The sequence below is a fragment of the Ammospiza caudacuta genome, chromosome 31 (assembly GCF_027887145.1).
Source record: "Ammospiza caudacuta isolate bAmmCau1 chromosome 31, bAmmCau1.pri, whole genome shotgun sequence".
In the NCBI taxonomy this organism is placed as follows: Eukaryota; Metazoa; Chordata; class Aves; order Passeriformes; family Passerellidae; genus Ammospiza; species Ammospiza caudacuta.
Window position 1 is genome coordinate 4,928,426 of NC_080623.1, and position 23,576 is coordinate 4,952,001.

The 23,576-nt window shown below is 44.5% G+C and overlaps 1 protein-coding gene across 1 annotated transcript; it reads right to left on the reverse strand.

Annotated features, from left to right (window-relative positions):
• Positions 1–11,276: 11,276 nt before the first annotated feature.
• Positions 11,277–18,928, reverse strand: HOXC11 (homeobox C11). Its single transcript, XM_058822015.1, has 2 exons — positions 18,283–18,928; positions 11,277–11,509 (listed from the first exon to the last, which is right to left on the reverse strand). The coding sequence occupies exons 1-2, from the start codon at positions 18,926–18,928 to the stop codon at positions 11,277–11,279; spliced, it is 879 nt and encodes a 292-aa protein (XP_058677998.1).
• Positions 18,929–23,576: the final 4,648 nt, after the last annotated feature.

Genomic DNA, 23,576 nt, shown 5'->3' on the forward strand with positions numbered 1-23,576 from the left:
CCATTTCCTGGGAATTGCGGCCCTGCCGTGCCCGGGCTCTCGGCCATTCCAACCCGGCCTTTTTTGGGCTAAAAAACCCGAAAATTTTGGAATTTTTTTTCCCTTCCTCGTCCCCTTGGAGATGCGGGAGAATTTTTGGGGCAGTTTAGGGTCAAAATAAATGGGAAAAACGAGGATTTTCCCCCTTTTGGGCCAATTCAGGGCGGATTTTTGCCAAAAAAAGCCTTAAAAATTGAGGATTTCCCCTTTCCTCGCCCACTTGGGACTGGGGACAATTTTTGGGCTCATTTCAGGGTTTTTGGTCCTGCAAACCCTAAAAAAAAAGGGAATTTCGCTTTTCCTCCTCCCTTTGGAGTGCGAAACCCAATTTGGGGTCACTTCAGGACGGTTTTGGGCCAATAAATCCCCAAAAAATGAAAATTTTCCTTTTCCTGCTCCTCTTTCCCCCCTTTTCTATTCCCCACGCCATCATTTCACCGGAATTATTCCCCGAGCGCTCCTTGGGGATTTTTGCCCCGAATTTTCCCATTTTATTCCCATTTTTAATGGCAAAAATTCCTTTTTCTCCCCCTTCTAGGAAGCCTTTGGGCGCCTTCAATAATCACAATAACCTCGATATTTTCCACCCAAATTTCCCCATTTTATTCGGATTTTTTCACCTCAAACATGCCATTCTAGGATTCCTATGGGCGCCATTAATAATGGCATTAAATTCCTGTTTTCCCCCTCGAATTTCCCCCATTTCATTCGGATTTTTTCCCCCCAAATTTCCATATTTTATTCAGATATTTCCCCCTAATTTTCCTGTTTTATTCTCGTTCCCCTGTCCCAAATTCCCCTGATTTATTCTGATTTTTTTCCCCTATTTTATTCTGAATTTCACCCCTAATTTTCCCAGTTTTATTCTGATTTTTCCTCCCAATATTTCCCTGATTTATTCTGAATTTCCCCCCCCCCCTATTCCCCAGGTATATTCTGATTTTTCCTCCCCTATTTTATTCTGATTTCCCCCCCCAATTTCCCCAGTTTTATTCTGAATTTTCCCCCCAATATTCCCCCGCTTTATTCTGATTTTTTTTCCCCAATTTCCCCTGTTTTATTCTGATTTTTCCCCCCAATATTCCCCAGTTTTATTCTGATTTTTCCCCCCAGTATTCCCCAGTTTTATTCTGCTTTTTCTCCCCACTTTTACCCACTTTCCCTTGATTTTATCCCGATTTTCGCCCCCTTTCCAGGAACTTGTTCTCGCCTTTCACCATCACCTCCAATTTTTATTTTTTTTTCCCCCCAGGGCCGGAAATAATTCTGATTTATGGCCCGAGGGGGGGAAAGAAGAACAAAACCAGCGACGCCAAAAAATAAAAAACTTGAAATAATAAAATAAAAATATAAAAAAAGGGGAAAAGCCTCAAGGCCTTTTTTTATTTGTTGGCTGAGGAGCTGCGAAGGCTCAGCGCCAGAAATCCATCAAAATTTACAATTTCCTTCCTGCAGCCCCAAATCCCCAACTTTGGAAGCGTTTGCCGAGTTTGTTTTACCCCCCACGCTGCCGTCGAACCCAGAAAAAAATTTAAAGTAAATCCCAAAAAAAATCCCCCCAAAAAAGCCCCCAAAATTTTAAAAAATACATTAAAAAATTCCAGACAAAAAGGGCAAAAAATAAAAAAAATCCCGGAAAATTCCCCCCCCCCCCCACCAAAAAAAAAAAACAAACCAAAAACTAGAATACAAAATTAAAGATCCCCAAAATAATCACCCAAAAAAATTTAAAATAAGAAATTAAAATCCCTCAAAAAAATGCCCCCCATAAAGCCCCAAAAATAATAAAGAAAATCCTAAACAAAATCCCCCCAAAATCCTAAACACCCCCAAAAAATCCCACCCAAAAAAAAAACCTAAAAAAAAAACAAAAAAACAAAATACCCCAGAAAATCTCCCCCAAAAGCCCCAAAAATAATAAAGAAAATTCCTAAAAAAATCCCCCCTAAAAAAACCCCAAAACACCCCAGAAAATCCTCCCAAAATCCCAAAAATAATAATTAAAAAAATCCTAAATAAACCCCCAAAATAAAGAAATAAATCCCAAGGAACCCCATTTAAAAAATCCCCTTAAAATGCCCTCAAGTCACCCCAAAAAATTGCAAAAAAATCCCCAAAAAATCCCAAACCCTCCCCAAAAATATTTTTTAAAAATCCGCCCAAAAAAAAGTCCCCAATAATACCACAAAAATTCCCCAAAAAATCCGATTTTTTTTGCGTTTAATTCCGGTTTTTGCCCTCGATTTCGGGTTGAAGAAACAAATAAAAATTTGATTTTCTTTGGCTGTCGAAGGAGGCGCAGAAATGGGGCGGGAGCTGCTGGAAATTCCGATTATTTCGGTGTTTATGGGGCCGGGAGGCTCCGGCTGCACAATGAAAATGGGAAAATCCTAAAAAATGGATTTTTTAGGAAAATGGAATTTTCCCTCCTTTGTCCCCCAAACTTCAGGAATCCGCTGCGGGCCCATGGCAATAAATTCAATTTCGGCCTTTCCAACCCCGCGTGAAAAGAAAAATCCATTTTTATATCACATTTCAAGGCCAATATTGAATTTTTGAGGGGCAAAATTGAATTTTTAGAGGTTTGAAGGGAATAATTGACAGGTTTTTAATATTTGAAGGAAAATCGAATTTTCTGATGGGGATAAAAGGAGTTTATTTGGAAGAATTGAAGGGGAAAAATTGAATTTATTTTGAAGATCCGATGGGGAAAATTGAGTTCATTTGGAGTATTTAAAGGGAAAAATTGAGTTTATTTGGAATACTTAAAGGTGAAAAATTGAATTTTTGAGTGGAAAAAATCGGATTTTTGGCCAGATTTGAAGGAAGTAATGGGATTTTTTACCCTTTGACGGATTCAATGGGATTTTCACCGAAGATATTTAATTTTTAACATTTATTTTTCGGTGTTTTCCGTCCCTCCGAGAATTCTCCCTCCTTTTCTCCCCTCGCAGCCGTTTTTGATTTTTTATCAGACGGCGCCGCGGGGCCCCCTTGGAGGGGCAAAAATCCCAATAAAAATCGAATAAAAATCCCAATAAAAATCCGAATTTTCCGCGATTTTCGCCGCTTTTCCTCCCCCATGAAATCCCAATTTCGGGGGATTTTTTCCGCCCCAAAATCCGCATTTTTTGGGTGTTTTTGGGGTTTTTTTGGGGGGATTTCCAGCCGCATTCCCGAGGGGGTTTTGTGCCTCGGCCCCGCCGCCATTTTGCTGCCAAAATGCCCCAAAATTCGGATTTTTTGTCCTTTTTAAACCTCGATTTCCTCCCCAAAATCCCCGCGTCGCCTCCCCCTAATTCTGCACTTTTTTTAGGGCTTAAATTTCATTTATTTGGGCTGTATATTTATTTTATTTGGATTTTTAGGGCGCTGTTTTGGGGTTTTTTTGTATTTTCAAGAGGCCAAATCTCTATTTATTTTTATATTTATGCATTTAATTCTAGATTTATCCATTAATTTATTTATTTCTCTAATAATTTGTTTATTTCTCGATTTATTTATTTATTTTCTATTTTTCTATGTGTTTATTGAAAAAAGAATTTTTTTGGGCAGACAAATAAATGCGGCAATAAGAATAGGAATTAAAAACAAGAGGATAAAATAAAAGAAGTTCAAAACAGGAATTAAGGAGGAAGGAAGCGAAAATTGGAATAAAAATGGAATAAAAGTTTGGAAAAAAGGGATTAAAAGGGAATAAAAAGCAGGAATAAAAAATACGACTATAAAAATAGGATTCAAAATGCAGGAACTAAGAATAGGAATTAAAAATAATGAAAACAATGAAAAATAAATAAGAAAAATTAAAATGTAATTAAATATTAATTAGAAATAATTTATATTTTAAATAATAAATAGTAAATAATAAAATAATATCAAGTAGGAATTTCAAATAAGAAAAATACTAATAAAATTAGAAAAAAATAAAAATAATAAGAGACATAAGTGAAAATAAAATAGGTTAAAAATTGAAAATAAAATAACAAAAAATAGAAATAAAGGAAAAATGTCCAAAAATAGGAAGGGACTCGGCGGGAGTTATAAAAATAAACAAAGAACCAGGAAAAAAGCCGGGAAATGCAGAAATCCCGATTGCTGCCAATCCTGGGGGAATCGCGCGGTTCTGCCCGGGGGACGCGGCCCGGCCCGGCCCGGGGGCGTTGGGGGCAAAAGGGGGTGCGGGGTTCGGGGTGGGAAAAGCGGATTTGGGGTGCGGGCTTTGGGGTGGGAAAAGCGGATTTGGGGTGCGGGCTTTGGGGTGGGAAAAGGGGATTTGGGGTGCGGGCTTTGGGGTGGGAAAAGCGGATTTGGGGTGCGGGGGGGAAAAAGGGGATTTGGGGTTTGGGGTGGGAAAAGGGGATTTGGGGTTCGGGGTGGGAAAAGGGGATTTGGGGTTTGGGGGGAAAAAGGGGATTTGGGGTGCGGGGTTTGGGGTGGGAAAAGCGGATTTGGGGTTTGGGGGGGAAAAGGGGTTCGGGGTTTGGGGGGAAAAGGGCATTTGGGGTTTGGGGTGGGAAAAGGGGATTTGGGGTGCGGGGTTTGGGGTGGGAAAAGCGGATTTGGGGTGCGGGCTTTGGGGTGGGAAAAGGGGATTTGGGGTGCGGGGTTTGGGGTGGGAAAAGCGGATTTGGGGTGCGGGCTTTGGGGTGGGAAAAGGGGATTTGGGGTGCGGGGTTTGGGGTGGGAAAAGCGGATTTGGGGTTTGGGGGGGGAAAGGGGATTTGGGGTTCGGGGTGGGAAAAGGGGATTTGGGGTTCGGGGTTTGGGGTGGGAAAAGGGGATTTGGGGTTTGGGGTGGGAAAGGGGATTCGGGGTTTGGGGTGGGAAAAGCCAATTTGGGGATTTGGGGGGGAAAAAGGGGATTTGGGGGTTTGGGGGTTTGGGGAGGAAAAAGAGGATTTGGGGATTTTGGGTGGAAAAAGAGGATTTGGGGATTCGGGGATTTGGGGATTTGGGGATTCGGGGTGGAAAAAGGGGATTTGGGGATTTGGGGATTTGGGGGTTTGGGGATTTTGGGTGGGAAAAGCGAATTTGGGGATTGGGAGTTTGGGGATTTTGGGGATTTGGGTTTCGGGGGTTTGGGGATTTGGGGAGGACAAAGAGGATTTGGGGATTTTGGGTGGAAAAAGAGGATTTGGGATTTTGGGGATTTTGGGGATTTTGGAGTTTTGGGGATTTTGGAGTTTTGGGCCCGGGCGGGGCTCGAAGGCGGCGCCCTTGACTCCCTGAAGTTCAAAGGCACCGAAATTCCCGTTTTTCCACCCAAAACCCCGCGAATTTTACAGAAAAATCCGAATATTTTCATTCTGGGGGGATTTTATCCAACTCTCACCTCAATTTTTAATTCATCCTCATCGCGGGTTGGAGCTCAGAGACAGCAGAATTCTCTTTTTCCACCCAAAATCCCCAGGACTTGGATGGAAAATCCGAATATTTCTAATTTTGGGGGGTTTTTTCTACTCTCGCCTCAATTCGCATCTCGGCCCCATCACGATTTTCCTTTTTTTCACCTCTTTTTTTGCCCTTTTTTCCTTTTTTTTTTGCCCTGGAATATTTAAGGAGCTTTCCCTGCACGCTCCATAAATTTCATTTTATGGCCGCCAGCGCCTTTTCCTTGGGGGAAAAAACCCCAAATAAAATAAAATAAAATAAAATAAAATAAAATAAAATAAAATAAAATAAAATAAAATAAAATAAAATCCAACTTTGAATTCGGCCTGGCGAGGGAGAGGGGAGAAAATAAAAATGGGGAAAAAGGGGAAGAAATGAGAAAAAGGGGGAATAACACCCAAAATGGAGGGGAAAATATAAATAAAAGGGAGGAAATGGAGGAAAATGGGAATAAAAGGAAAAATTGAGAAAAGTTAGAATAAAAGGGGGGAAATGGGAACAAAAATGGGAAAATGGGAGTAAAGGAGGAATAAAAGGGGGAAAATGGGAAACAGTGAAAATAAAGGGGAGGAAATGGAGGAAAATGGGAATAAAGGGGAGAAAATGGGAATAGAAGCAGGAAAATGCAGAAAATTGAAATAAAAGAAAAAAATGGAATAAAAGGGGGAAAACGGGCAAAAATTAGAATAAAGGGGGGGAAATGGAAAAAATTAAAATAAGAGGGGGAAAATGGAAACAAAAGGGGAAAATTTGGGGAAAAAATCGGAATAAAAGGGGGGGAAATGGGGGGAAAATGGAAATAAAAGGGGGGGAAATGGGGAAAAATGGAAATAAAAGGGGGGGAAATGGGGAAAACGTGACTAAAAGGGCAAAAGTAAATAAATGCCGAGGTAAATCAATGCAAAATAAACAAATGCAGAAGTAAATGAAGTGAAATCGTGCTCGGGGCGGCTTTAGTGCGGAAGCGGCCGGGCCGGGGCAATTAACGCGCCGCGCTAATTACGGTGTCTAGACGGGCCCTTTGTGCCGCCGCTCGCGCGCGGAATCCCCACTTCGGCCTCTTCCCCCTTTACTCCCATTTATTTTTAAATTTTATTTGGGTTTCATTTTGCTTTTTTTTCTATTTTTAACCCTTTTTAATTTTATTTTTCCCCTCCCCTTTTTTTTTTTTGGCTCGTTTTGATTCATATTTTGAGGGGTTTTTTTTCCTTCTTAAAAACACCTTTTTTGTTTTTACCCTTCCTCCTCTTTTTTTTTTTTTTGGCTTTAATTCGGCTTTTAGAACCGCATTTATCTTTGTTTTCCTTACCTTTATTTATTCAATTTTTATCCTCTCCTTCTACCTTCTTTACCATCTTTCAAACTGGTTCTTTTGGTTTTTTAAATTTTTTTTGCTTTATTTTGCTTCTTTTTTTCTTTTTTTTTTTTTTGGGGGGGGTATTTTCCCCCAGGCCGCGAAGCCGCCTCTGATCTTTGTGTTTGTTTCCATTTTCCCTTCCCAAAAAAAAAATTTGATTTTTTTTTTTTCCAATTTTTCGGGCCCAGCAGAAGCAGCAAAACCGAAGGGAAACAAAGGGAAATAAAATAGAAAAAAAAAAAAAAAAAAAAAAAAAAAAAAAAAAAAAAAAGGAGAAAAAATAAAAATAGCAGAAATAAAGAGAAATAAAGAAGAATAAAGAGGAATGGAGACAAAAACAAAGAGAAATAAAGAAGAATAAAGAGGAATGAAGACAAAAACAAAGAGAAATAAAGAGGAATAAAGAGGAATGAAGAGAAATAAAATTCCTTTTTTCCCCGTTTTAATCAGAACCAGCCCAGGCCTCTCCCTCGCAGCTCTCGCCCGGATTTAATTTGGGTTTTATTTGGATTTAATTAGGATTTAATTGCGATTTAATTGCCGCGGGCCCGCACCCGCCGCATTTCTGTGGTTTTTCCTCCGTATTTTCCCCCCATAAAACGCGGCCCCATCAAAGCGCATTTTTGGGCTTTTTTGGGGGTTTTTTGTTGTTTTTCCCCCTTTACGGCGGCCCTGAAAGGAGCCGGGGACGCTCCGGGAGCGCCGAATGAACGGAATAAATCGGAATTTTTGGGGTTTTTTGGGTTTTTTTTGTTGTTTTTCCCCCTTTACTGCGGGTCCTGAAAGGAGCCGGGGACGCTCCGGGAGCGCCGAATGAACGGAATAAATCGGAATTTTTGGGGTTTTTTGGGGTTTTTTTGTTGTTTTTCCCCCTTTACTGCGGGTCCTGAAAGGAGCCGGGGACGCTCCGGGAGCGCCGAATGAACGGAAAAAATCGGAATTTTTGGGTTTTTCTCGCTTTTCCCCCCACCTCCACCCCTGAGTCCATAAAAGCGCGGCGGGGCCGGAATTGGCGATTCCGAGCCCAAACCGCCCTGGGCGCACAAAAAACAACGAAAAGGGAAAAGGGAAAAAGGGAAAAGGGAAAAGGGAAAAGGGAAAAGGGAAAAAGGAAAAGGGAAAAGGGAAAAAGGGAAAAAGGAAAAAGGGAAAAAGGAAAAAGGGAAAAAGGGAAAAAGGGAAAAGGGAAAAGGGAAAAAGGAAAAAGGAAAAAGGGAAAAAGGGAAAAGGGAAAAGGGAAAAAGGGAAAAAGGGAAAAGGGAAAAGGGAAAAAAGGGGAAAGGGAAAAAGGGAAAAAGGGAAAAAGGGAAAAAGGGAAAAGGGAAAAAGGGGAAAGGGAAAAAGGAAAAGGGAAAAGGGAAAAGGGAAAAGGGAAAAAGGGAAAAGGGAAAAGGGAAAAAGGGGAAAGGGAAAAAGAAAAAGGCAAAAGGCAAAAAGCGCGAAGGCGAAGCGTTGCCTGTGAACTTGCTGCGCGCACAACTTGACTTTGCCGTTGGGCCCCGAACGCCCCGCGGCTTTTCCCCCTTTTGGCCTCTTTTGGGGCAGTTTGGGGCATTTTGGGGGATTTTGATTTTTTAGGGGGTATTTTGGAATTTTTGGGGGATATTTGGAATTTTTTGGGGGGTGTTTTTAGTGGGTATTTTGGGATTATTTTGGGGTATTTTGAATTTTTAGGGGGTATTTTGGAAATTTTTTGGGGGGTATTTTTAGGGGGTATTTTTGGATTATTTTGGGGTATCTTGAATTTTTCTTTTTTTTTTTTCAAAGACAGCGAGGTCCTGGAAAGGGCTAAAAAATAAAATTAATTTTAAAAAAATTTATTTTAATTGTGAGGGGTAATAATTTAAAATGGGGGAGGAGTGGGAGAGTTGGGGCAAAAATAGGAGGAATAATAATAATAATAATAATAATAATAATAATAATAGACTAAGAATGATAATAAAATACTAAAAGCAGTAGCAAGAATAGGAAAATAAGAATAAAATATTAATAATAAGAAGAAGGATAGGAATTGGAGTAAGGATAGGAATAATAAAATATAAAAATAACAGTAAGAATAGGAATAGGAACAAGAATAAAGCTAGGAGTAATAAAATATAAGAATAAAGGTAAGAAAATAATAATAATAAGGATAATGGGAATAGGAATAACAAAATGACAATAATAATAGGAATGGGAATAAGAATAATTTTAAAAATAAAGATGATGAAAATAAAAATAATGTTTAAAAGTATATAAATAAAAATAAAATGAAAACAAAAATAAATTAAAATAAGAATAAAATAAAATAAAATATAGAAAATAAACACAAAAATAATAAAAAATTACAATAAAATACATAAAAAATGGAAAAATAAGTATAAAAATCAAGAGGAATAAAAGCAGAGCGGGCCCCCCAGAAAGCGTTGGGGTTGGGGTTGGGGTTGGGGCCGGCTGCGGAGGAAATTCCCGATTTCGGCCGGGCGGCTTTGGGGGAAAGGCGCTGAAATGTCAAATAAACCCGACGGAGAACGGGCCGAGAGCTCTTTATTCCGCGCCTCCCTCCGCACGCACGCACAAATCCGCAAAATCCGCACAAATCCGCACAAATCCGCACAAATTCACACAAATTCACACAAATTCCCGGTTTTCAGCTTTTTCACCTTTTCCCGAGCTTTCCTCGCTTCTTCCGCTCCTCCTCCGAGAAGGAAAATGGGAATAAAAGCAAAACACAAAACGGAGCCGCGCCCGGCTTGGTGTGCGCAGCGCTGCAGCTGGGGCTCGCGCCCCAAAAATGGGATTTCCCGCCACAAAAATGGGATTTTCCTGCCCCAAAAATGGGATTTACCACCCCAAAAATGGGATTTCCCGCCACAAAAATGGGATTTCCCGCCACAAAAATGGGATTTTCCTGCCCCAAAAATGGGATTTACCACCCCAAAAATGGGATTTTCCTGCCCCAAAAATGGATTTTCCTGGCCGTTCTCCCCCAGGGATGCTGCGTTTGGGGGTTTGGGGGAAATGCTCCTTTTTGGCCCCCAAATTTGGGGGTTTTTGGGGGTGGCAATTTCCGGGCTGCTTGGGTTGAAATTCCCGTGTGCCTGAAGGAGAATAAAATAAAAAATAATATAATAATAATTATATATATATATATAAAAAAAGGAATCACAAACTGTCCAGGGGGGCAAAAAAAACCAAAGGGAAAAATAAAATTAAATAAAGTCCATGGAGTTCAAGTCCTTGAATTAAGGGGGAAAATCAGGAAAAAAACAGGAAAAATAGGGGAAAGCATGGAAAAATAAGGAGAAATAAGGAGAATAAGAAATAAAATCACGGAAAATCAGGGAGCATAGGGAAAAATAAGGAAAAAATCAGAAAAATCGGTAAAATCAGAAAATAAAATCAGAAAACAATCTAAAAAAACCCCACATTAAAAACCCAGGGGAAAGAATAGCAAAAACCAGAAATAAATAGGAAAAAATCAGAAAACAATTATAAAACAATGAAAAAAAAAACAGAAAAAAAAAAGAACAAAACAGAAATAAAGCAGAAAAAAAATCGGAGAAAAACCCAGAAATAAATAGGGAAAATCAGGGAAAAAATTAGGAAAAAAATATACATAAAAATCAGAAAAAAAAAAAAAAAAAAAAACAGAAAAAATGAGAAAAAAAAATTCAGAAAAAAAAATCAGAAAATAATCAGAAAAAATAATCAGAAAAAAAATCGGAATAGAATCAGGAACAATCAGAAAAAAATCAAAATAAAATCAGAAAAAATCAGAATGAAAGGGGAACTGCTCAGCTCCGAGGCGGTCGCTGTCCCCCGCGAGGCCGCGGCGCTTCTGGGGCTGTTTTGGGGTTCTTTGGGGTCGGTTTTGGGGCGATTTCGGGGTTATTTGGGGTTGTTTCGGGGTTCACAACAAGGGGCTCCCCGAGAAGAACTGCAGGCGGTTCTGGGTTGGTTTTGGGGCTGTTTTTGGGGTGATTTCGGGGTAATTTCGGGGTTCACAACAAGGGGTTCCCCGAGAAGAACTGCAGGCGGTTCTGGGATGTTTTTGGGGTGATTTCGGGATATTCCGGGGTTCACAACAAGGGGCTCCCCGAGAAGAACTGCAGGCGGTTCTGGGTTGGTTTTGGGGTGATTTCGGGATATTTCGGGGTTCACAACAAGGGGTTCCCCGAGAAGAACTGCAGGCGGTTCTGGGTTGGGTTTGGGGCTGTTTTTGGGGTGATTTCGGGATATTTTGGGGTTCACAACAAGGGGTTCCCCGAGAAGAACTGCAGGCGGTTCTGGGTTGGGTTTGGGGCTGTTTTTGGGGTGATTTCGGGGTAATTTCGGGGTTCACAACAAGGGGTTCCCCGAGAAGAACTGCAGGCGGTTCTGGGCAGTTTTTGGGGTGATTTCGGGATATTTTGGGGTTCACAACAAGGGGTTCCCCGAGAAGAACTGCAGGCGGTTCTGGGCTGGGTTTGGGGCTGTTTTTGGGGTGATTTCGGGGTAATTTCGGATTTCACAACAAGGGGTTCCCCGAGAAGAACTGCAGGCGGTCCCGGCTGAGCTTTTTCTCCTTCATGCGGCGGTTCTGGAACCAGATCTTGACCTGGCGGTCGCTGAGGTTCAGCAGCCGCGCCAGCTGCAGCCGCTTCTCCTTGTTGATGTAGACGTTGAAGAAGAACTCGCGCTCCAGCTCGCGGATCTGGAACTTGGAGTACGGGCAGCGCTTCTTCCGCGCCCGCGGAGCGCCTGCAACGCGTTTGGGGACAGTTAGAGCGGTTTGGGGCGGGAAAAAGGGAAATTTTGGGTGAGGCAACGGGGAAATTTGGGGGCAATTAGGGGGATTTTGGGGTGGGAAAAAAGGGAAATGTTTGGGTGAGGCAATGGGGAAATTTGGGTGGGAAAAAAGGGAAATGTTTGGGTGAGGCAATGGGGAAATTTGGGTGGGAAAAAAGGGAAATGTTTGGGTGGGGTAATGGGGAAATTTGGGTGGGAAAAAGGGAAATGTTTGGGTGAGGTAATAGGGAAATTTGGGGGCAATTAGAGGGATTTTGGGGTGGGAAAAAAGGGAAATGTTTGGGTGAGGCAATGGGGAAATTTGGGTGGGAAAAAAGGGAAATGTTTGGGTGAGGCAATGGGGAAATTTGGGTGGGAAAAAGGGAAATGTTTGGGTGAGGTAATGGGGAAATTTGGGGGCAATTAGAGGGATTTTGGGGTGGGGAAAAAAGGGAAATGTTTGGGTGAGGCAATGGGGAAATTTGGGTGGGAAAAAAGGGAAATGTTTGGGTGAGGCAATGGGGAAATTTGGGTGGAATTAGGGGGATTTTGGAGTGGGAAAAAAGGGAAATGTTTGGGTGAGGCAATGGGGAAATTTGGGTGGAATTAGGGGGATTTTGGAGTGGGAAAAAAGGGAAATGTTTGGGTGGAATTAAAGGGGTTTTGAGTGACAGAAAAAGGGAGATTTGGGGTGAGGTAAATGGGAAATATTGGTGTGAGGTAAAACGGAAATTGGGGTAAGGGAAATGGGGAAATTGGGGTGGGATAAAAGGGATTTTGGCCGAGGTAAAAGGGGAATTTGGGGTGAAATTAAAGGGAAATTTGGGCTGATATAGAAGGGATTTTAGGGTGAAATTAAAGGGATTTTGGGTGAGAGAAAAGGGAAATATTTGGGCGGAATTAAAGGGATTTTGGGTGAGGTAAAAGGGAAATGTGGGGTGAGAGACAAGGGAAATGTGAGGTGGAATAAAAGGGATTTTGGGGTGAAATAAAAGGGAGATTTGGGGTGGAATTAAAGGGAAATTTGGAATGGGATAAAAGGGAAATTTGGGGTGAAATTAAAGGGAAATTGGAGGTGGTGGGCTGAAAATGGGTTAGATATACTGGGAAAAATGGAATTATTAAAGGGGTGAAAGGGCCAAAAATGTCCTAAATAACGTGGGGAAAATGGAATTATTAAAGGCTTGGCTGGGCTGCAAATGGGGTAAATATACTGGGGAAAATTGAATTATTAAAGGGGTGAGTGGGCCAAAAATGGGATAAATAGCGTGGGAAAATTGATAATTTAAAAAGGGGTGAGTAGCCAGATAAAGAGGCAAATATATCGAAAAAATAAGTGATAAAAAAAGGAATAGGTGGCCAGAAAATGGGATAAATATAGTGAAAAAATAAGTTATTTAGAAAGGGATGGGAGGACCGAAAATGGGATAAATATACTGAGAAATAAGGAACTAAGAAAGGGGTGGGTGGCCCGAAAATGGGATAAACGGCCTGAGGAAATACGTCATTAACAGAGGGATGGGTAGCCCGAAAATGGGATAAAGATCCGGAAAAACCCAAGGAATGGGAGGCCCGAAAAAGGAATAAATATCCTGAAAGGAGCAATAATCCCAAAAAGGACGGAAAACCCCAAAAGGAATCAAGAATAAATAACCCGAAAAGGAACAATTAACCCCAAAAGGAATAAATGACCTTTAAAAGAGTAAATACCCCAAAGGGAATAAATATCCCAAAAGGAATAAATACTCCAAAAAATGAATAAATACTCCAGAAAAAGAATAAATATCCTGAAATAACCAATAATCCCAATAGGAATAATTGCCCTAAAAGGAATGGATACCCCAAAAATGAATAGATGCCCCAAAGGAAATAAATCCCCCAAAAATCAATATATACCCCAAAAAATGAATAAATGTCCTGAAATAATAAACAACCTCAAAAGGAATAATCACCCTAAAAGGAATAAATGCCCCACAAATGAATAGATGCCCCAAAAGGAAATAAATGACCCCAAAAGGGCACAAATGACCCCAAAAGGAATAAACACGCCAAAAATTAACGGACACTCCCAAAACGGAATAAATACCCTGAAATAATAAACAAGCTGCAAAGGAGTAACTGCCCTAAAGGGAACAAGTGTCCCAAAAGTGACCAAAAATCCCCGAAATGATCCAGGACCCCAAGAAGCGACGGAAGGGGAGGGCGCGGCTGCGGTCGGGGCTCCTGGGAGGGCGCGGCCCGGGCGCCTTTGGGGACTCCTCCGGCTGGGATTCATCGGGGGCGTTTGGGGCGTTTGGGGCGTTTGGGGGGTTTGGGTTTATTTGGGGTTTATTTGGGGGTTTTGGGTTTATTTGGGGTTAATTTGGGGTTTATTTGGGGGGCGCAGCCGGGGCCGGGATTCATCGGGGGCGTTTGGGGCGTTTGGGGGGTTTGGGTTTATTTGGGGTTTATTTGGGACATTTTGGGTTTATTTGGGGTTTATTTGGGGATTTGGGGAGCACAGCCGGGGCCGGGATTCATCGGGCGCGTTTGGGGGGTTTGGGTTTATTTGGGGTTTATTTGGGACATTTTGGGTTTATTTGGGGTTTATTTGGGGATTTGGGGAGCACAGCCGGGGCCGGGATTCATCTGGGGCGTTTGGGGGCGTTTGGGGTTTATTTGGGGTTAATTTGGGGAGCACAGCTGGGGCCGGGCCTTCATCTGGGGCGTTTGGGGTTTATTTGGGGGTTTTGGGTTTATTTGGGGTTTATTTGGGGCGTTTTGGGTTTATTTGGGGTTTATTTGGGGAGCACAGCTGGGGCCGGGATTCATCGGGGGCGTTTGGGTTTATTTGGGGTTTATTTGGGGTTTATTTCGGGTTAATTTGTGGAGCGCAGCCGGGGCCGGGATTCATCTGGGGCGTTTGGGGGCGTTTGGGGTTTATTTGGGGGTTTGGGGTTTATTTGGGGTTTATTTGGGGTTTATTTGGGGATTTGGGGAGCACAGCCAGGGCCAGGATTCATCTGGGGCGTTTGGGGGCGTTTGGGGTTTATCTGGGGTTAATTTGGGGATTTGGGGGGCGCAGCCGGGGCCGGGATTCATCGGGGGCGTTTGGGGGCGTTTGGGGGTTTGGGGTTTATTTGGGGTTTATCTGGGGATTTGGGTTTATTTGGGGTTTATTTGGGGTTTGGGGACCACAGCCGGGGCCGGGCGTTTATCTGGGGCGTTTGGGGTTTATTTGGGGTTTATTTGGGGATTTGGGGTTTATTTGGGGGGTTTGGGGTTTATTTGGGGTTTAGTTGGGGGGTTTTCTGTTTATTTGGGGTTTATTTGGGGCCTTTTGGGTTTATTTGGGGGTTTTGGGTTTATTTGGGGTTTATTTGGGGCGTTTTGGGTTTATTTGGGGCGGTTTGGGTTTATTTGGGGTTTATTTGGGGATTTGGGGAGCAGAGCTGGGGCCGGGAATTTATTTGGAGTTTATTTGGGGGATTTTGGGTTTATTTGGGGTTTATTTGGGGCGTTTTGGGTTTATTTGGGGTTTATTTGGGGATTTGGGTTTATTTGGGCTTTATTTAGGGCGTTTTGGGTTTATTTGGGGGGTTTAGGGTTAATTTGGGGTTTATTTGGGGATTTGGGGAGCAGAGCCGGGGCCGGAGATTTATCGGGGGGCTTTTGGGTTTATCTGGGGGGTTTTGGGTTTATTTGGGGTTTTTGGGAGCCAGGCCGGGTCTGGGGGGTTTATTTGGGGTTTTTGGGGTTTATTTGGGGTTTTTGGGGTTTATTTGGCTTTTTGGGGGGTTATTTGAGCAGAGCCGGGTCTGGGGGGTTTAATTTGGGTTTTTTGGTGTTTATTTGGGGTTTTTGAGGTTTATTTGGGGGTTTTTTTTGTGTTTATTTGGGTTTTTTTGGGGTTATTTGAGCAGAGCCGGGTCTGGTGGGTTTATTTGGGTTTTTTGGGGTTTATTTGGGTTTTTGTGAGTAGAGGCGGGTTCGTGGGTTTTAGGCTCGGTTTATTTGGGGTTTGTTTGGGTTTTTTTGGGGTTTATTTGGGGTTTTTGAGAGCAGAGCCGGGTCTGGGGGTTTATTTGGGGTTTATTTGGGGTTATTTGGGGTTATTTGAGCAGAGCCGGGTCTGGTGGGTTTCTTTGGGGTTTTTGGGGTTTATTTGGGTTTTCTTTGGGTTTATTTGGGGTTACTTGAGCAGAGCCTGGTCTGGTAGGTTTCTTTGGGGGTTTTGGGGTTTCTTTGGGGTTTTTGGGGTTTCTTTGGGGTTTATTTGGGGTTATTTGAGCAGAGCCGGGTCTGGCGAGTTTCTTTGGGGTTTCTTTGGGGTTTTTGGGGTTTTTGGGGTTTCTTTGGGTGTTTGGGGTCCGAGGCCGAGCCCGGCTCAGCCCGGCCCGGCTCAGCCCGGCCTTATCGGCGCCGCACGAGCTTTTCATCAATTCCAGCCCTCGCCGCGCACGCGAGGGGAGCCCGGGGGGAATTCGGGATGCGAGGAGGCGCCCAGAGGGAAAACGGGCCCGGAAAAATCCCAGATGGGGAAAACGGCAAAAAACAAAACAAAACAAAAAAAAATCACAAATGGGGAAACAGCAAAAAAAATCCCAATAGCGAAAACGCCCCCCCAAAAAAATCCTGAAAGGGAAAACAGCAAAAAACAAAATCACAAATGGGGAAACGGCACCAAAATATCCTAAAAGGGAAAACAGCAAAAAAAAAAAAAAAAAAATCCCAAAAACAGGAAAAAAATCCCAATGGGGAAAACGGCCCCCAAAAAATCCTAAAAGGGAAAACAGCAAAAAAATCCTAAGTGGGGAAACAGCACCAAAAAATCACAATTGGGAAAAGAGCCGGAAAAAAAACCAAAAGGGAAAACAGCCCCCCAAAAAAATCCCAATAAGGAAAGCAGCCCCAAAAATCATCCCAAAAGGGAAAACAGCCCCAAAAAATAGCGCAAAAGGCAGAACATCCTCCCGTAATAATCCCGAAAGGGAAAATAACCCCGAAAAATATCCCTAAAGCCAGAGCAGCTCAAAAAACCGTCCCGAAAGGGAAAAGAGCCCCCCCTCAAAAATCGCAAAAGATAAAAAAGCCCCCAACAAATATCAATAGGCAGAATAGACCAAGAATCCACCCCAAAAGGCAAAACATCCCCAAAAATGCCCCAAATCCGCCCCAAAACCTTCCTGGATTCCCGGATGCGCGGGGAGCGGGAAACCAAACCAAACTAAACCAAATAAAATAAAATAAAATAAAATAAAATAAAATAAAAATGGAATTTTAAATGGAATTTTAAATGGAATTTAAAATCCGCTTTGAGGCGGCGCGAAGGGAGATCCTGTCCTGACCAAGCCGGGCTGCGAGGGGAGGACGAACCCGGGAAAATCGGGGAAATTCGTATTTTTGCCCCAAATCCCGGCCGCCCCTCGCCCGGCCGGGGCACAGGGGCTTCGCGGCGAGGTTTGATTAGAAATGAATTAAGGAGAGCCGGGAGCGGGGGGGAAGCGGCGCGTTCCTTTTTTTTTTTTTTTTTTCCTGTTCTCTCGCCGCTTTTTTTGATTATTTTTTCCCCCTCCCTTTTATTTTTTTTTTTTTTTTTTGCCGACATCGTAAAAAAAAAAAAAAAAAACAAAACCAAAAAGGGAGAGAAAGAAGAAAGCGGCTGCGGAGCCTTCTCGTAAAACCGCGGCCGCGCTTATAAAAGTGCTCATAAAAACGCGGCTCGGCAAAGCGCGGCCGGGCTGGGGCGCCCCGGGTTAAACTCGGCTCCGTTTGCTCTGAGCCCACACCGATAAACCCGGTTTAACCTAATCTGGGTTTTCCTGCCTTAAACTCGGCTCCGTTTGCTCTGAGCTCACACCGATAAACCCGGTTTAACCTAATCTGGGTTTTCCTGCCTTAGACTCGGCTGCGTTTGCTCTGAGCCCACACCGATAACCTCGGGTCTGTCTGCTCTGGATGTCTTGGGTTAAACCCGGTTTAACATTTTCTGGGCTTTCCTGCCTTAAACTCGGCTCCGTTTGCTCTGAACTCCCGCCGTTAAACCCGGCTCTACCCATTCTGGGCTTTTTGCGTTAAATTCGGCTTTATCTTCTCCGAGCTCCACGGCGTTAAACTCCGTTTAACGCGCTCGGAGCTGCCCCGGGTTAAACTCGGCTCTATCTGCTTTTAGCTCGGTTTATCCCACTCTGAGCTCGGCTCTACCGCCTCTGAGCTGCCCCGGGTTAAACCCGGCTCTACCCTGAGCTGCCCCGCGTTAAAATCGGTTTAACCCGCTCTGAACCCCCCGCGCTAAACCCGGCTCTACCTACCCTGAGCTGCCCGCGTTAAACTCGGTTTATCCCCGCGTTAAACTCGGTTTCACCCAGCCTGAACTCGGTTTCACCTCCTCCGAACCCGCCGCGTTAATCTTGGCTCTATACCTACCGTGAGCTCCCGGCGTTAAAGCCGTTAACCCCCGCGTTGGACTCGGTTTCTCCCCGCGTTGGACTCGGTTTCTCCCCGCGTTAGACTCGGTTTCTCCCCGCGTTGGACTCGGTTTCTCCCCGCGTTAGACTCGGTTTCTCCCCGCGTTAGACTCGGTTTCTCCCCGCGTTAGACTCGGTTTATCCCCGCGTTAGACTCGGTTTATCCCCGCGTTAGACTCGGTTTATCCCCGCGTTAGACTCGGTTTCTCCCCGCGTTAAGCCCGGTTTCACCCACCCTGAGCCCGGGTCATCCCCGCGCCAAACCCGGGTCATCCCCGCGCCAAAGCCGCTTTCACGCACCCTGCGCGCCGCTCTTGGCTCCCTCCTTGGCCGCCGCGCCCGCCGCGCCCGAGCCGGGCTTGGCGTTCTCCTCCTCCTCCTCCTCCTCCTCCTCCTCCTCCTCCTCGTCGTGCGCGTTTCCCCCCGCGCTCCTCCCGCCGTCCGCGCTCTCGGCCGCGCCGCTCTCCAGGAAGCGCTCGAAGCCCTGCGGCAGCGCCGAGCCCTTGCCGGGGTAGAACGCGGGCGCGGGTTGGTGCTGCTGCTGCTGCTGCTGCTGCTGCTGCTGCTGGTGATGGTGATGGTGATGATGGTGATGGTGGTAGCCCTCGCTCTTCATCAGCACCTCGGCGGCCGGCACGCACTCGCGGTGCAGCAGCTCCTCGGCGGAGCTCCACGCCGCGTAATTCCCGCGCGGGGGCGGCCACTTCGGGGCGGGCTCCAGCGCGTAGGGCACCTCGCGGGGCACGGCGGGGTACGGGTACGGCAGCTGCCGGCCCGGCGCGAACGGCGGCACCGCGGGCAGCTCGGGCACGTAGTAGGCGCAGCCGGGCACGCACAGGTTCGCGCCGCGCTCCGCGAAGTCGCCGGGGCCGCCGGGGCCGCCGGGGCCGCGCTCCTTGCGCGCCTGCGAGGGGCAGAAGGTGCCCAGGCTGACGGAGTTGAACATGGCTGGCCCCGCCGCTCGCTCGCTCCGCTCGGGGCTTTTTTTTTTGGGGAGGGGGGATTTGTTATTTTATATTCGGCCGCGCTCCTCGGGCTCCTCGTTTTTGGTTTTTTTTTTTTTTTTTTGGTGTGTTTTTTTTTTTTTTTTTTAAGGGTCTCTCTCTCTGTCCCTTTTTTTTTTTTTTTTTTGGTTTTTGAGGAGGAGGGGGGGCGAAGCAGCGCGGAGGGCGGAATAATAATAAATTAAAAAAAAAAAAAAAAAAAAAAGAAAAGAAAGAGGAAAGGGGATTTTTGGGGAGGCTCGGGTGACGGGCGCTCCGCCTCAGCCGCTCCACGTGATGCCCGCGGAGCGGGAATTGAATTCAATTCAATCGCGAACCGCAGAAATTGGCGGCGCCGCGCCAGGGTAAGAGCCGGGCCCGAGCACCGGCAGCGGCACCGGCAGCGGCACCGGTAGCGGCACCGGCACCGGCACCGCGCTCCTTCCGCGGCCCCGCTCGGCCCCGCTCGGCGGGCGCCGGGGGGTCGGATCCCCTCCTTTCCCGAGGCTCTTATCGCCCTCCTCCTCCTCCTCCTCCTCCTCCTCCTTCTCCTCCTCCTCCTCCTCCTCTCGCGCTTCTCGTTGCTCTTTTTCCTCCCAGTTTTCATCTTCCCCCCTTTCTCGCTTTTTTTTTTTGTTTCTCTTTTTCTCCTCCTTCCCCCTTCCTCGCTCTTTTTCCTCCCAGTTTTCCCTTTCCCCCTCTCTCGCTCTTTTTCTTTCTCTTTTTCCTCCCAGTTTTCATCTTTCCCCATTTCTCGCTCTTTTTGTTTCTCTTTTTCTTCCCATTTTTCATCTTCCCCCCTTTCTCGCTCTTTTTCTTCCCATTTTTCTCCTCATTTTCTCCTCCTTCCTCCTTTCTCGCTCTTTTTCTTTCTCTTTTTCCTCCCAGTTTTCATCTTTCCCCATTTCTCCCTCTTTTTCTTTCTATTTTTCCTCCCATTTTCTCCTCTTTCCACCTTTCTTGCTCTTTCTCTTTTTCTTCCCATTTTTCCCTCTTTCCCCCTTTCTTACTCTTTTCCCCCTTTCTCGCCCTTTCCCCCTCTTTATCCCCTTCTTTCCTTCCCTTTCCTTCCCCCTTTTTGCTCTTTTTTTCCCCTCTCCGTCTCTCCTCTCACTCTTTTTCTGTTTCTTCAGATTTTTTCCTTTTTTCCTCTCTTTTTTTCCCCTTTCTCACTCTTTTTTCTTCTCTCCCCTCGCTCTTTCTCTTTTCCTTCCAATTTTTTATTTCTATTTTTCCTCTTTCCCCCTTTCTTGCTCTTTTTTTCCCCCCCTCTTTCCCCCTTTTTGCTCTTTTTTTATCTCTCTGTCTCTTTTCTCGCTCTTTTTCGTTTTCTTCAATTTTTTCTTGGTTTTTCCCTTTTCCCCCTTTCTCTTCTTCTCTTTTCGCTCTTTCGCTTTTCCTTCCAATTTTATTTTTGTTTTTTTCCCCTTTTTCCTCTTTCTTGTTCTTTTCCTTCATTTTTCTTCCCCTTTTCCTTCCTTCTCCTCTTTTTGCTACTTTTTTCTCTTTTCCCCTTTTTCTCCTTTTCTTCCCTTTTTTCCAGTTTTTTTGTCCCCCCTTTTTCTTCCTCTTTCTCCACTTTTTCCCTTTCACTTCCTCGCTCCTTTTTTATCTTTCCCCTCCCTTTTCGCTCTTTTCTTTTTCTTCTTTTTCCCCTCTTTTCCCTTCCCTTTTTTCATTCCCTTTTTCTCCCTTCCCTTTCCCCCTCATTTTCCCTTTTTTTCCCACTTTTTCCCCTTTATTTCCTCCCCCCTCCCCCTTTTCCCCACCCCATTTTTCCCTTTTCCCCCCTTTTTTCCCCCATTTTCCCTCCCGCTCCAAGGGCCGGAAATTCCCATTTTTATCAATTTTTAATCACTCTGATTAATTTAATTTATTATTATTATTCCATGCCTGGTGAACCTTCAGGCGGCCCCATAAAATCCTCGGCGGTTTCAGGGGGAATTTTTTCCCCAATAAACGGAAATTCAGCGAAATTACAAATCCCCGCCGGCCGCGGGAATTAGCGCTAATTAACGAGCCCCTAACAAACGCTAATTATCGTTCCCCGCGTGATTTTTATGGAAAAAAATCCCCGATCCGGAGCGCGCCAATTTCCCAACTTCGAACGCGGAGCAGGCCCGGAGTTTCCATCAATTTTAAATCATTTTTAAATGACCTTAATATTACTTATGAATGAATTTTTATATGAATTTAAACTGAATTATAAGTGAATTTTTAAATGAGTTTAAAATAAATTTCAGATGGTTTTAAAATAAAATTTTAAAAATGGATTTTTAAATTATATTTTTAATGATTTTTAAATGGTATTTTGAATGAATTTCGATGCGGATTTCGCGGTTTCTGCAGGAAAATAAAGGAATTTAGTCTCCGTCTGATCAATATTCCAAACTCGCCCTTTTTCTCTGAAATATTTATCCCGCTGTTGAATTTTTCATGCGCGGCTTTATTGTCAATTTATTGTCGATTTATCGCCAATCGATGGCGGCGCCGCCCGCGCCCGGTCCCGAATTCAAATTAAAAAGAGAGGAAAAAAAGCGAATTTTGATTAAAGTCGTTTGTCTCGTGCCCGGAACCCTCTGTGAGCCCCGTCCCGCTGGAATTTATCCCCAAAAAAATCGAAATTTCGGAGCGCGGCCGGATATTGGGAGGGTTTGCCCAGGAATTGGCCAAATTTAATAAAAAAATGGGGATTTGAATTTTAAAAATCGTTCGGGAAGGGGAAAAATCTGAATTTGCTGCGGGGCCGGGGGTCTCCGAAATTCCCCCAGATAATTCGGGATAAATAATTCGGGATAAAGAAATTCGGGATAAATAAATCGGGATTTCACCTGGGCTGGGAATTCTGAACCTTCCCCCTGGAAAAAAAATCGGGAAATTCGGGTTTTTATTCTTATTTTTTACATTCTTGTCATTTCCAGCGTTTTTGGAATGGGAATTTGGGGTGGGATTGAATAAAAAATGGGAATTTGGGATGGGACGGAATAAAACGTGGGAATTTGGGATGGGACGGAATAAAACGTGGGAATTTGGGATGGGACGGAATAAAACGTGGGAATTTGGGGTGGGATTGAATAAAAAATGGGAATTTGGGCCGGAATTGGTCCCAGCCGGGATTGGTTTGAAAGGGGATGAAAATTCCCAATAAAAGGAGAAGATTTTAGGGAGGTTTGTCCCAAATACAGCAGGAAATTTAAGGGGGAAAAGGGAAATTTCAGGAGCAGGAAAAGACTCGACGGCTGCTTTGGGTTCGCTTCAGTCCCTGAGATAAAAATTCGAAATAAAATGAGAAATCCACCCCAAAAAAAAAGAGGATTTCGCCCCTAAATAATGGGGATTTCACCCCCAAATTACAAATCCAACCCCAATAATGGGAATTTCGCCCCCAAATATTGAGAATTTCACCCCAAAGCCGCCCCCAAGGTGCTCCTGCTCTCCCCAGTTCAATTCCATTTATTTCTCTCCCACCCACCCTCGGTTGGGTTTTTTCCGCCGAAGTCCAGGGGGAAAAGTGGGGAAATTGGGGGAAAAGTGGGAAAATTGGGAAAAAAGTGGGAAAATTGGGGGAAAAGTGGGAAAATTGGGAAAAAATGGGAAAATGGGGAAAACCTCCCTGGGGGAGCGGGGCAGCGGCTGAAAATCCAAATATCCCCAGATTCCGCAGCCATCGGGGGGAAAATGGGGGAAAAATTTGATTTTTAAGAGGGAAGAGCCCCGCTGGTGAAAATTCCTAAAGAGAAAAAATCCCGGGAATTTTGGGGAATTTTTGGGGGGTTTTTTTGGGGGGAATTTTTTGGGATTTTTTTTTTGGGAATTCTCGGAGCTCGCGGCCGCCCCCAAATAATTCCCGTGAATTTGGGGCTTCCCCACCCTTTTCCTTTGGCTTTGTCCTCCCCGTTCCCATAAAAAAAATCCCATAAAATCCCACGAAATCCCATTTCCCCCCATTTTTTACAGGGGATCGGGGCGGCTGGGAACACAAATAAACGTCGCAGGAATGGCGGGATGAGGTTTTTTAATCCCAATAAAAGTGGAAATAAAACGCGAAATCCAAACAAATCAAACGTCGCCACTCCCAGCCGCAATCCCGGAATTTTTCCCCGTTCCCAATCCCGTGGTTTTTTGGATTTTTTGGGTTTTTTGTACTTTTTTACGGCGTTTTGGGGCAAAACTTTTAATGAAAGTGTCAGCGCGGCTTCAAGCGCGGTTTTTATGGGCGATGTGAACGCCGGGCTCTGGAGCTGCGGGCATTTTTTATGGGTTTAATTATTATTTTTTAGTTCCCTCTCCTGGAAGATCTCCCTCTAAAACGGGGGGGAAAAAAATGGTTTAAAATTCAAATTTTTGGGGGTTTTTAGAAGCTCTGAGAGCGGGCTTGTAACCGGAGGGGGAATTTGAGCCGGTCCTAAAATGCTGGTACCCCAAAAAAAGCCCCAAATGAACCCCCCAAAAAAGCCCCGAATAAACCCCCAAAAAAGCCCCAAATAAACCCCAAAAAAAGCCCCGAATAAACCCCCAAAAAAGTCCCAAATAAACCGCAAAAAAGCCCCAAATACACCTATAAAACAGCACCAAATAAACCACAGAAAGCCCCAAATAAACTCCAAAATA